At 47.0% G+C, this 14,260-nt stretch overlaps 1 protein-coding gene across 11 annotated transcripts in view; it reads left to right on the top strand.

Moving 5' to 3' along the window:
* slc8a2b (solute carrier family 8 member 2b) overlaps positions 1–12,966 on the top strand; it is a 59,767-nt gene extending 46,801 nt beyond the window's left edge. For all 11 annotated transcript variants that reach the window (XM_085370403.1, XM_085370402.1, XM_085370406.1 and 8 more), the window contains 2 exons: positions 11,360–11,638; positions 12,590–12,966. In XM_085370403.1, the coding sequence (XP_085226529.1) occupies positions 11,360–11,638; positions 12,590–12,966 (656 nt within the window). The remainder of the gene's footprint in view (positions 1–11,359; positions 11,639–12,589) is intronic.
* Positions 12,967–14,260: the final 1,294 nt, after the last annotated feature.

The following is a 14,260-nucleotide window of genomic DNA, read 5'->3' as shown; positions in this document are numbered from 1 at the left end:
TGTGACGAAGCTGAAGGTTAGGTAGGTAATTGCGAGTAAACTGAACCCAGAAATGGTCGGCAAGCACTTGGCTGTGTCTCCAGCGGCGGTGTCCCAGTAGGTCACTCTTGCTGTACACTGCTTGTGGTAGGGATGCATCTCTCCGCCCCATAAGCAGAAGGTTAGGAGTAATGGGATCTGGGTCCGCAATGTCTGATGTTGCATAACCAAGGGGTTTCGAGTTAAGAATACCCTCCACTTCTACGAGCATAGTCATCAGCACTTCTTCTGGGACAGCTTGGTCTTTCAGGACAACACGCAGGGAAGCTTTGACCGACTTGATTTCCCTCTCCCAGGTGCCTCCAAAATGTGGAGCAAGTGGTGGATTGAATTTGAAATCAATACTCTGTTCAGCGAGCTGTTGCTTCAAAACTGGTTCCATGGCAGCAAAATCTTCTCTGAGCTCCCTCTCTCCTCCTCTGAAGTTGGTGCCACGATCACAGAGAATCTCAAAGGGTTTTCCCCTCCTTGCCACAAAGCGCCGAAGAGCAAGCAAGAATGAACCTGTGTTCATGCTGCACAAAAGGTCTAGATGTACGCATCTGGTGGTCAGACATTTAAAGATAATACCCCACCTTTTCTCATGCCTCCGTCCTATTTTTATGGTGTAAGGACCAAAGCAGTCGACTCCAGTGGACCAGTATGGTGGTTTAGTGATGCGTAATCGTGCAGCTGGTAGGTCGGCCATCTGGGGAGTGACTGGTTTGCTGCGCCATTTACAACATTCCACACAGCTGCGTTGATGCCTCTTGATGATCTGTCGGCCGCGAAGTATCCAGTAGGTCCTCCTCATCTCTGCAAATATACGGTCAGGACCTGCATGTAACAGACGGTTATCATAGTCCTGCACTAACAGCGTTGTGACAGGGTGGTCTGGTGCAAGAACTATAGGATGGATGGTGTCCTCTTTCAGATTTTCAGCCCTCCGGAGCCGACCTCCAACTCTGATCAACCCTACAGTATGGTCTAATTCAGGTGAAAGCGACAGTAAGCGACTGTTAGGGCTGATAGGTTTACCTGACTGCAATGCAGCCAACTCTGCTGGGAAACTCTCACTTTGTGACCTTTTCAGTAGGGCAATTTCTGCCTCCCTTTGACTGGAGGCAGTCATGGGTAGAGCGGCCGCCCCGTGGAGGGCGTGATATGTGACATGTACCAGCTCAGTCCAGGATTTGAACTGGGTCAGATCAGGTATCAGCGGCTGCTTGTGGAAATGTTGCCACAGAAGGTGGTGTCGCGGATCTCTTCCTCCTGCACTGAGCTCACTATGGGGTGCGTAGGCCAGCTAGCGTGAGGCTGATGGAGGAATGCTGGGCCATCTGTCCAGCGGTTTGGCTTAATTAAATCCTTTAAGGATTTCCCACGTGTGATGTCATCAGCAGGGTTCTCTTCAGAGGGAACATATCTCCAGCTCTCAGCTCCAACAAGCTCTTGAATCTCTGCTATTCGGGTTCCCACAAACACTTTATACTGCTGGGATTCAGACTGGATCCAGTGGAGGACAGTGGTCGAATCGGTCCACAGAGTAGTTGTCTGTAATGGCAGGGTTAGCTCGGTCTGCAGAACTGTGGCTAACTGTGCTCCTGCTAGGGCAGCACAAAGTTCCAGGCGAGGTATTGAAAGCTGCCTTTTGGGTGCCACGCGAGATCGGGTCATCACAAATGCCACTTTAACTTCATTGCTGTCAGCCTCTACTCTCAGGTATGCAACCGCACCATAGGCTCTCTCTGAGGCATCACAGAAGATGTGTAGGTTCACAGGGCTCCCAGCCGAGATACCAGGAGTGTAACACCTTGGCAAGCTGAGGTTTGGCAGGTATGGCAGCTCACTTTCCCATGCTAACCACACGGACAGGAGCTCGTCAGCAATCAGCTCATCCCAACCCCTCTCCTTCTTCCAGAGTGCATGAACTAGAACCTTGGCTCGTGTTGTAAAGGGTATGATATAACCTAATGGGTCATATTGGCTTGCCAGTACTCTGTAAACATATCTCAGGGTTGGTGCAGTACGTGGAATGGCACGGTGCTTGTATCCCAATGTGTCAGAGCTGCAGCGCCACAGGAGACCAAGGGAAGACTCTTCTGGATCAGTCTTGCTAGTGGTTAGCCATAACTCACACTCAGTTGATTTGGCTTCAGTTGGTAGGTGAGAGATAACCTCAGGTGCGTTGCTAGCCCACTGCCTTATCTCAAATCCTCCACTGGCAAGGAGGGCTCTCATCTTGTCTATCAGGTATTTTGCCTGCGTCTGAGACTGTAGAGACTGTAAGCAGTTATCCACATAGAATGCATGGAGCACAGAGTGCAGTACTTCTCCATTGTCTTTGCTGTGATCCTTTACATGGCGCTGCAGGGCATATGTAGCACAGCATGGGCTACATGTGGTCCCGAAAGGAAGGACACGCCACTCGTACACGTCTGGGCTGCGCTCCCTCTCCCCATCTCGCCACAAGAAGCGTAGAAGTGGCTGGTCCTCAGGCAGAAGACGCACTTGATGGAACATGCCACGAATATCCCCACTGATAGCTACAGCATACTCTCTAAATCTCAACAGCACGTCAAGCAGTGTTGACCCAAGAACCGGGCCTGGAAGCAGGTTCTTGTTAAGTGAAGCTTGCCTGTAGTTAAAGGAGCAGTTGAAGACGATTCTGGGCTTGTTGTTGTGGTACACCATGTGGTGCGGGATAAACCATGATTCCGCAGAGCTGCTCACCTCATTCATGCTGATCTTTACTACATAACCAGCTTTCTCCAACTTGTGGATTTCCTCATTGTAGACAGCAGCTTGATCTGGACTGTTACACAAACGTCGCTCTGTCGCTCTGAGGAGTGCCATCACAGCTGTGGGAGGTGCCCGAAGAACAGGTGCATTCTTTCTTCGCAGCAGTGGAGTAGCATAGCGAGCCACTCCATCGACGGTGACCCGGACAGTCCCTTGCTCCAGTCGTTCTATGGCTGCTTTATCTTCGCCTGATCGCGTCACCTCCTTGTTGGTGTGGAAGGGTAGGGTGTCCAGCTGCCAGAGTCTCTGGACGTGTTGATGCAGCTCATCTGAGGAGGAGAGAGTGGGCAAATGCAGACAGCTTCTCTCATCTGTTGATTGCTGCAAAAAGCTTGCTGGTCCCTGAATCGCCCACCCCAGCATTGTGCACACAGCCACTGGGCCACCAACTGGACCGGTACGCACAGGCTGGGTAGGTATTATCAGGTGAGGGTTATCAGAACCGATAAGTAGCAGGGGCTGGACTTTGTCAAAAGACTGCAGGGATAAGCCTCTCAAGTGTTTGTATCGTTGTGTCAGGAGGTCAGCGGCACGTGATTGCTCTGCCAGAGTTACTTCGGCGGCTGTAAAAGCCTGGTGAATGTCGTATTTCACTCCCTGGTTTGTCATACCTGACACCTGAAAGGATACAGTGGCTCCCTTCAGCTGTACGATTTCTTGTCGAATCGTCCTGAGGGACAGAATCTCTTCTGTTCCAACAAGGCCAAGGTGATGGATGGCAGCAGGTAGTATGATTGTTCTTTCAGAGCCATCATCCAGGACAGCATATGTGTCCAGTGTTTTCTCCCCATTATGCAACCGCACGGGGACAACCTTTAGCATTACTCGCCCAGAATGGCTGACTTGGTCCAAGAAAACCATGTTAGAGGACGTATTCACGGTCAGGATGCTCTCAGCAGTAGCAACTTCATGTAGCCGTTGCCCACCTCTCAATTTTAAATACACTTAGTCATTGAGGGTTAGCAGGAGGGACTATGCGCTTACCTGCTGCTCCTTGGCAGGTAGCTCCATGCCCTCCTGGGTTTTAATTGCACCTTAGAACACATATGCATCAACACTACAATGAGCGGGTGGAGGGAGGTTTGGAGTCTTCTCCCACCCCCATTCTCTGCGGCCTGCTGGAGCGGGAGGGCTAGTAGGAGGAGTTGGCCGTCCGACTGCGGTCTGGGGTGTGGGGCCTCCCTGCTGCTGCGGAGTCGGGGTGGTCTGCCTCTCCCCACCGCAGGGAAAAGGGTAACACCACCTGGGTCTGGGTGCAATTCCCCCCTCCAGGGGCAAGGGTACCTAGACCCGGATTGTAGAGTACGCTTGGGGAGTGTGATTGTGTGTACAGCGTCTCTTTATGTCTGTCTCCACGTTGGTTGAGTGTGGAGTGAGTGCATATGAGAGCATGAGGGTGGGAATGGATGTTTGTGTCTGTGTGTGCCTGTATGTCTGTGTCTATATGTCAGGTTGGGTATCAGACGCCACCTCTCTGGGGACACCTCAGGCCCTCCAAGGTTTGGAGGCCTATCTCCACCCACCACCACTTCCCCTGCCGGTGGCGGACTCCCTCAGGTGTCGGTGTGTTGGTGGTTCTTTGTGTCTGGGGGTGGGCGTCCGGGTACACACCGGCTCACTCCTTGGCGGCCGCTTGTCGGGGCCTGGGGCCTGGGGCTCGCTCGGGCCCCCTTTGGAGGTGGGGTGCCCCCGGCCTCTCGGCCTAGGGCTCGGTCACTCAGGCGCAGCTGGGGGCCGGCGGAGCTCACGGGCGCGTCACTGCAACCCCCCCTGGCTTCTGCTCCGCGGCTGCTGAGTGAGCCCTCATCTGGGACTCTCCTCAGCTCTTACTGGAACAGTGGCGCGGCTGCCCCTCTGTTGGTCTTCCATGGTCTTTTGTGTTCTGGGGGCCTCTGGATGTCTGGAGTTTTGATCTCCTCCATACCCGCTTCACACCCTGGAGGACGGGGCTGAGGCCCCCCCACACTCCCTAGCAGATCATTACATGGAGAAACCTTTGGAATGCAAGCATGCTGATCCACACAGGTATGCACACATGGGTATTCACAGACGCGGACTAAAGCTTTCTTGGCTGCTGCCTCAAAGCACACTGTGCGCTGTCTATCTTGCGTGCTGCACAATATTGTTTATTACTTAGTAAATACTGATATCTATGACTAGCTAGTTTATTGTGATGGTGCTTTGTTTTCTCTATTATTATGTTGCTCTTTGTTGTTTGCTGTCTCCTCTGTTTGTTTGTTTGTTTGTTTGTTTGTTTGTTTTTTCTCCATACAGGTGACCCAGGAGTTTTTTTTTTTTTTGTCTCTCTTCCCCCCCCTTCTCACCGTCTCTTCTCCCCTTTGGTTTTCTTTCTTTCTCTCCCCCTCTCTCTCTCATTCATTCCCCCTGTCCTATTTATTAAAAAAAAAAAAAAAAAAAAAAAAGCAACTTCATGTAGTATGTGCAGATGTTGTTCTCCACATGTTGCACAGGGCTTCTTCAGAGTGCAGTTTACTGGGGAATGTCCTCTCCCACATTTCCAACATCGTTTTTTCTCTTTTATCCAGGTAGCTCTGGCAGTACAGGTTAGCGTGGCAAAGTCAGCACAGGCATTGAGGTAGTGCTCCTGGTTATTACAATAAGGACAGAAGGGCTTGAAACGGTCCCTCTTCTTCAGGTGTGGTACAGTGGCAGGGCTCGGAGAAGGATTAGCGGGCTTCGATCCCTGCTGAACCCCAAGCAGAATAGTAGCAGGTTTGACCCTCTGTTGTCTCCCTGCTTTCCGGTCCTTGTACTCAGTATGTGCTGGTATAGCTGGGAAGGGGCTTGTGATTTGGCGAGACACCTGCAATGTCTGGGCCTTCCTTTCCAGCCACTCCGCTAGATCAGGGAGAGTGTATGTACGATCACTGCCACTTTGGATAATTCCTCGATTAAAGCAATGTTCAGCAAATGCATCTCGATAGTTAGTGGGGAGTTTGGTGAGTAGGGTGTCCACATGAGACCCACACTTCAACTCTGACGATGAGGGGCCCTCCATGGTGCTGAGCATTCCCACCAGAGTTCCAACTGCGGTAGCAAAGTCCTCAAATGCTTGATAATCTCCAGCCCTGACTGGTGGGGAATTCAGAATGGCCTTCAGTTCCCCCTGCACTAGCTGCCTTGGCTGTCCGTACCTCTGCGTGAGCGCTTGCATGGCACTTGTGTATGGGGTCTGACTGTTGACATACCTCTTTGCCACTTGAAGTGCCGAGGGGAATGTGAGATGGTCAAGCAGGATCTGATACTTATAGTCTTCACTTAAATGCTTGTGCGGACCAAGTAAGCTGTCTAGACCCTTTTTGAGCATAAGAAAATCACTCTCTTTCCCTGAGCTGAATACAGTCAGTTTGGGTTTAGGAATGCCAAATGATGAAGCAATCGCCATCTCCATCATACTCGGCTGATGTGAACTATCTACTGGGTGAGGTGTTGGATAATAGTGCTGACCACGGGGTCTTCTAGGATGATGCACAGGTGGATATGGCAGTGGAGCAGACTGCCAGGCCCTGGGGAGTGCATCATACTGCTGCTCTGGCGGGACATGCTCAGGCTGTAACGGTGTGGTAGAGGGCACTGGCGGGGGCACATGTGGTTCTGGCTGCGGTGTGATAGGGAACACTGGCGGAGGCACATGTGGTTCTGGCTGCGGTGTGATAGGGAACACTGGCGGAGGCACATGTGGTTCTGGCTGCGGTGTGGTAGGGGACACTGGCGGAGGCACATGTGGTTCTGGCTGCGGTGTGATAGGGGACACTGGCTGAGGCATCATTAGAGAAGCAGGAGGTAGTGAGAAGGGCAATGCAGGCTGTGTTAGCCACGGCGGCGAGCAGGCTGAAGGAGCCGTGGATGCGGGGGCTGGTACCGACATTGCTTCTGAAGCAGGTTTTGGGTTTGATGCAGCAGTGTCAACCTGCACTTGAGGAGCAGGGGCTTGTGTTGGAGCGTGCAGAACCTCGTGCTGGATGTTAGGTGCAGCTCTTGGACTGGGGGGCCGAACAGGGTAACCCAGTTCTAAATGGGGGAGGCTACTGTAATGTGGCTGAAATGCTGCATAGCGGTATGAAGGGTGAGGCAGATGTGCACTCTGTGGATACGAAGTCAATCTGACCCTGTCCATTTCCACTTCAAGTTCTTTCATCTGCTGGCTTATCGTTTGCCAACGTGCTTCCAGCCCCTGCCATCTTTCCCCTGCACTTGCCGTACCATAATGACCAGCTGCAGGGTAGTTAGGGGAACTCCCAGGGCTGAGTGGTGCTGCGTAAGTTGATGTCAGTGGTGATGCTGGTCTTACTGTGGTACTATAAAGACGGTGAGCTGGGTAGGTGAGTTCAAAGTCCTCCAGATGTCCGGGAATGCGTCGCACCCTGCTGGGACGGGGACTCAGTGCAGGCTGGTTGTCGTTGAACTCTCTGGGTGTAGCCATAGCGCAGCTTGTATAATCCGGCTCGAAGGACCACTTATAGAATATATATATACTGGAAGTGCTGGGTATACAAGTCTGGCCTAAGTCTTCGGTCAGAAAGACTGCAGCAGTCCAGGAGTTTAGTTCACCGTCTTTAATGAAGCTTCACAGAAGATATGCACTTATAATTGTGGCAGGTGCAGTATCGGTGACTATAAGCATGGTTGTCTGGAAACAGAAACAGGTAACACTATAATTAGCAGGCTCAAAGACAACCAAGCAACAATCAGAACACATCATCTACTCAGACACAGCAATATTTTACAATGTCCACAAGGGGTCGCCGTAAGACCAGAAGTTGGCTAAATAGCACATATCTTCCCAGTTGCTAGTACTAAGGCAAGCATGTGGCAAGCTAACAACAGCTAAACTAAACAATAAACAACAGAAAAATCCTTTAACCGCGGGATATAATCATTGGGGGAGATTCTGGCCACTGGTATTAACTTAGTGCTAGTTAATTAAATAATTAAATAAACCTACTAACGTGGTAGCAGTGTACTGAGGCATAACTTTAGCTTAAACATACACAAACAACTATAACTATTATCATACCAGTTAACCTGTCAAAGGCAATAACACTTACAGTCTCATTAACGCACACGGAATCACACAAACTGCGATACAACTGCCATGCTCTGCTGCTGCTTTTCGTCCCTCACTCTCCCTCTGCGTGATGCGCACATGATCACTGGTGCGCTCATTTGGGTGCGCTTGGTTCTTGCCTCTAGACATCCTGAGGCCGAGTCAGCAGGGAATTTGCACAGTTAGGTTGGGCCAAAAAAAAACATGGATGACACCAACCTACTTATCTAGTGTTTCTAACAGAAAGGACTCCATGTGAGTAGGTGTATGGGGTCCCCAGACTTAGCTACTCCTCTTTACTCAAACCACAACCTTCAAACAAATGAAATACACCAGCAGCACTCTACACATGTGCCAAACAATTCTAAGCAAGGAAGATAGATCTGCCCCCAGCCACAGGTGAGTCTCCTTATCAAGGTGTGCACTCCTGGTTTGTCCAATCAAAGCCTCCTTCCTCTAATTAGCTGGAAATCCCCAAATTGACACCAGCCTGCAGTCTGTGTACCTGAGAAAATGGCAAACAAAAGGAGAGGGAAAGAAAACGTGCAGCCTGCAGACACGTAACAATGATTTTGATTTTGGCCATCTGTAAAAGTGCCATTAAAGAGTCTACTGTGCTTTAAAAATTGATCCACACCCTCACGCAGACTGCTGTGACACATCGACTTGATTCATAATGAATTAAATTGACGTTTTAGCATTTTGTAAACGAATGAAACTAAAAGAAAAGCTGTTGATCCCTTTTTTTACACTAAAGCCCCAACATTTGCACTTCAGTCACATCTTGATTATGTTTTAAAATCCACCATTAGGTGTACAGGGACACAATTACAAAACCGTGTCATTACCCAATTAGTCCACTACTACTAGGTTCAAGTAGAGATAGGAGTGCTACTGTAATGTTGCTTCATGCTGGTGTAATTCATGTAGACTGTCTGGCCTAATGTGTGTATAGCTATAAGACAGCACAGGATTAGGATAGAAGGAGGCTGCTGAATGAGTGAGCTTTCACCCAGCCAGCAGACTGGTATTAATGTTACGCCAGCCTGAACAAAGCCTTGTTAGCTACCGACACCTGATTGTTTGCATCGTCTTTTTTTTTTTATTAAAGATTCTTCAGGAAGACAGTTTTGGTAACTCAGATTTGTATGCACAAGTTTTCATTTGATGACTAGAATTTAGCCAAGTTACAGTCTCTTGGTAGGATACACAGAAAATCACTCCTCCCAGTTAAGATGCTCAGTGGTTACCAGTCTGGTCAGTAATAGTAAGATTTAATATAGATAGATAGGAGGGGAAGTTCCCTCCCTGGGCTCCCGCTTACAGGGATGTTTAACACAGCTATAGTTCAACAGCTGTTCAGACTTGAGCACCATCAGCTGTAATACAGCTTCCTGTCTGTGTTCACTGGCAAGTTAACTATCTCCACATTAAGCCAGAACTCATGTTAAAAAATGTCCAATCACCTTTTAATGTGCTCAAAACAGTGAACTCAAAATCACTCAGGCAACATGAAGTCTGCCCTCTTTGTGTTTTGTTTTAATAATGAGATGCAGAGTTTTCCCAGCTTTGCTTTGGAAGATACTGACATTGGCTGTTTAAAAGCTGCCAGATGAATTTCACTGAAGGAGAAGACTGATCAAATGTTGTGGGTAAAAGGGGGATTTTACCAAGGCGGGGCCTTATACCAGGATCACAGATTGTATATAAAAGATATACTGTGACGTCACCGTTGTGGCATCATCAGCTAAGGGAGGGGTGGATCGGAGTTAGAATCAAAGTGACACTGTGTCTTCATATGTGGGTGACTTGTAAATCCCTTGATGAAGCATACCTTGCTTTATCCTCTATCCTCAAATGCTACAAAATGACCTTCATGTTCTTTGTGTTGTCATCTAAAATTACCAATTAAGAGCATAAACGCATCAGGAAGGTGAGGGAGCTCATGTACAAGTCTCCTTTCTTCAACCTCAAGAGTTCCCAGCTTTCTGGTGATTTAAAAGAATTTCATTTAAAAGAAAGGCTTTATTTTCCAGACCTGGTTGCTACATCTATTTTTACACACAGTATGTACTCAGCGTGCATTTGTTACATTGTATCTTCGCCCCAAAAATTAGTCAGATAAAAAAGAAAAGATTCATTCCTCTTCTCAAGCACATAAACAGCTGATTCATCACAGAGACGTTGCCCTTAGCGAGAGAGAGCAGGGTAGCAGCAGAGCTGTGGGAACACCTTACCCAGGGTCGCTGAGGTGTTTAATCATCATTATTGTCTAGTCCTACACCCACCTCTACCGGTCCCTGTAGCCCAGTGTGTGCCGTTTCCTCTTCTTGGATTCAGACAGCATCTCCAGCATGTCACATGTACAAAAACATGCTAGCTTGTAATGTTGTTGTTTTATTGTGTCACTTCCAAAGGCATTGATCTGTAAATGTTGTATAGAAAAAACACATTGAAGAAAATAGAGTCATCTGTTCTTATGGAAACACCAATCTCTCTGTCTGTCATTGAATTCTGTGTGACAGTGTGATTTAACTGAAATGTAAAACCGTAACAACATCGCAGGTAAATTATGCTAAATGAGAAAAAGATGCTTGAATTAGACATAATTCAATCCCTAAAAACAAAGCACCAAATGTTGCTGTAAACTGCTCCTCTAATCAGTAAAATATATTAGCATGCTTCTAGTCTGTAGTGTAAGAAAAATAATAAGTCTAATATTTTAAATAGCTGCCTTTTTCAGGCACGAAGGGTCGGTGGAGGTCAGATTTGTAAGTGAAGGCCACCATCTAGTGGAAGTAACAGATCTCTGCAGACAGTCAGCTAACTGTATTCCTTGAAGCATATTTCTATGTGTAGCTGTGAAATTTCTATTATAAAAATGTTTCCTATATCATTAATTTGTCTAATTCTACAACTTTTCATAGCTTTTTACAGGAATTAGCCCCTGTTATGGAGTGGATAATGAAAAATGTGTTTTTACCGTGATGGGTTTTGTTTTCATTGTATTTTGTTATGTTAAATATAAGATTTTTTTTTTTTTTTTAATCTGGTTTGTATGAAGTAAGAGATGATGACTGTTCAAATAAGCTTATTTCTTTAACATTTCAACATTTAAGAAATATATAATAGATAAAGGACCCAGTAAAAGTATGATAAAGATTTTTTAAAGTGTTCCTGTACAAAAGTCAAAGGCCGCTCTGTCCTTTAAGGTGCTAAGATAGTTTGGTCACTTCAGGGTTAGAGAGCTACGACTGCAACAGCACATTTATGGGATTAATATCCTGCCACGCCATGAAACTGGCAGGACATGAATCCCACACATCACCTACAGAATCAAAAAGACCTTCCTCGTGACAGCGTAAACCCAGGTCACGTACTGGGTCCAAACCCCCTGAGTACTCTGAGTAGTATGATCTCCATGCTGTTCGTAACCTGTAAAAAATATCACTGTGTGTTTGGCTCTTCCAGGTGATGGCGATGATGACGAGGAGGAAGGTCGTGAGGAGCGCCTTCCATCTTGTTATGACTACGTCATGCATTTCCTCACTGTCTTCTGGAAGGTTCTGTTCGCCTGCGTCCCACCAACAGAGTACTGGAACGGCTGGGCCTGCTTCTTCGTGTCCATCAGCGTCATCGGCCTCCTCACCGCCATCATCGGGGATTTGGCATCACATTTCGGCTGCACTGTGGGGCTGCGGGACACCGTGACCGCCGTGGTGTTTGTGGCGCTGGGAACTTCCATTCCAGGTGAGTAAATGTCCCGTTTCACTGTGTGAGAGAAAGAAAAGGCAGAAAGGAGTTTTTGATGGATTATGGGAGAATACCCAGATTTATGAGTGCATGTAGTGTCACTTTGTAACTTGTAACTCTTTGTAGTTGTTTTGTGTCTTTCAGCCATTTTGCTTTTTTGCATCTGTTTATAATCATTTATTTGTATCTTTTGTTTTGTAAGATAAGATAAGAAGAACTTTATTTATCCCGAGGTAAATTCTTTTGTCATACACATGCTCAATGCAGCAAGAGAGACAGGGAACAGAGGAATATGATATACAATATATACAATAAGAATAGTGGTGATTTGTTTGTCTTTCTGGCCATTTTGTGTCTATTTGTCAGTTTATATCTTTTTAGTTGTTTTTAGTCACTTTTTTGTCATTTTTGTGTCTCTAAATTATTTTATATCTTATTGGACACAAGCTTTGAGCCTCATTAAAGTAATTTTGGATCTCTCTGTAGTTGCTTTGAGTTTCTGTCAATCATTTTGTACCTTTGCAGTTGTTTTTTTTTCTTTTTTTTTGTATCTTTTTGGTCATTGTTTGTCTCTTTGGAATCATCTAATTGCTTTCTATTAAAAACATTACTCCGGCTTCCTCCCACAGTCCAAAGACATGCAGTTTGTGGGGATAGGTTAATTGTTTAATCTAAATTGTCCACAGGTGTGAATGCGGGAGTGAAGCTGAGTGCGAATGGTTGTCTGTCTCTGTGTGACCTGTCCAGGGTGTACCCTGCCTCTCGCCCTATGACAGCTGGGATAGGCTCCAGCGCCCCCCGTGACCCTGAAAAGGAGAAGTGGAAGCGAATAGATGGATGGATGGATAAGAAACATTTTCTGGGAGGGCGATTGTCTTTCTGTCTGTGTGTTTGTTTGTGTGTGCTTGAAGGTGTATGACCCACATTTTCCACTTTTTCCTCCCCCAGACACCTTTGCTAGCAAAGTGGCTGCCATACAGGACCAGCATGCGGACGCATCGGTTGGAAATGTCACTGGCAGCAACGCAGTTAACGTGTTCCTGGGGATCGGAGTGGCGTGGTCAGTGGCTGCCGTGTACTGGAGAATCAAAGGAAAGGAGTTCCAGGTGGATCCTGGATCACTGGCGTTCTCCGTCACGCTCTTCACCATCTTCGCGTTCATCTGCATGTCCGTGCTATTGTTCAGACGCCGGCCCTCCATCGGCGGAGAGCTCGGCGGCCCGAAGGGGTCCCGCCTCCTGACCACCCTCCTGTTCCTGGGTCTGTGGTTCCTCTACATCCTCTTCTCCAGCCTGGAGGCCTACTGTCACATCAACGGCTTTTAAAGAGGAGATGAAGAATGTTCCAGAAGAATTTTGCACAGCAGCACACACAAAATCTTTGACTGTCAGTCCATTCGGTCCACGGTTTAACACGAAACAAGTGTAAGATTCATCTGGTTAATAGGGCTTCAGATACATGTTCACAAACACACAAACACTACATTTAAGCATGTGTAAACAGCGCATTTCAAACACACTCATTGTTACTTGAAAGATGAGGGTTAAGAGGAAGTATTTTTGGAGGGTGAGAGCGTGAAAACGAAAGGTTACTGCAGATAGTTAACGGGGAGCAGACGGAGAGTGACAGAGAATGACTGTGACGGGAGATTCAGAGGTAAAAAGAAGGTCAGGTCAGTCAGAGGATGCTTTATTCACGTTAAAGCCAGGTGTGTATTTATTTATTTTTGAGTTGAGTTGAGTTGAGGAGCTCACTTGCAGGATCAGACCACTGAGATGGATCACAATCCTGTGAGCATAGAAGGAAAAATACTTTTGTTTTCCTTTAGTCTCTCATTCAGTCCACCAACTCTGCAGCTTCATGTTTCTTCACTGAGGAAGTGGAGGAGCACTGCATCAAATAAGGAGTCAAATGTTTACAACAACATTACATTTGTTTACTACAAGAGATTCTTATATAGTGGTGATGCTTGTCTAATACACAGTATAGCTGAAGGTGGCTCTCCACACGCGCTGTAAATAGTACAAATATAGAGTGCAGTAATTTCACAGGGCAGGCTGCCACACAAAAGGATGCAGAGGCAGAAACGCAGGTTTCTACTGTCGTTGTCAGCAAAGCTTAGATGATTTTCGAATTCATGCACAGACTGGAACACTGGTAGTTGCAAAGATTACAAATGTCAGCGGTTTTAGTTTTAGCGACATGCTAAGTGGAAAATAAAAGTTTTAGCAACCAAAACAAGCAAATAGGAAGCTGCATAAGTGTAACACTGACTAAAAGAACATCCGTGTACCACTCGCTTTACCAGACCACAGCCCCTCTGACAGGGGCTTGCATATAAAGCTGAAGGATTATTTTTTGCATGTATAGCCATGTACAGAGCATCTTCACATTATATGTCATGTACATGCTATGAAAAAGGGAATAACCAGCCTGATTATCCACCTGTAAATTACATCCCTGTGTTTTTGTGTCGACTCTGTGAACAGAAACTGTCAGCTAGTCCTTGATGTTAAATCTTCCTGTATAAAACAGAAGAAGCCGTTTGGTCCAGGAGGAACAAAAAGGACATTTTCATCTCCTGAAGGACCAAATATGCGCTCTCACACTCCCGATGTG

The sequence above is a fragment of the Diplotaxodon limnothrissa genome, linkage group LG14 (genome assembly GCF_057381915.1).
Source record: "Diplotaxodon limnothrissa isolate DT_005_m linkage group LG14, D_limnothrissa_male_GT1.1, whole genome shotgun sequence".
In the NCBI taxonomy this organism is placed as follows: domain Eukaryota; kingdom Metazoa; phylum Chordata; class Actinopteri; order Cichliformes; family Cichlidae; genus Diplotaxodon; species Diplotaxodon limnothrissa.
Note: the sequence above shows the minus strand (reverse complement) of the source record. Positions and strands in the feature narration are given on the sequence as shown.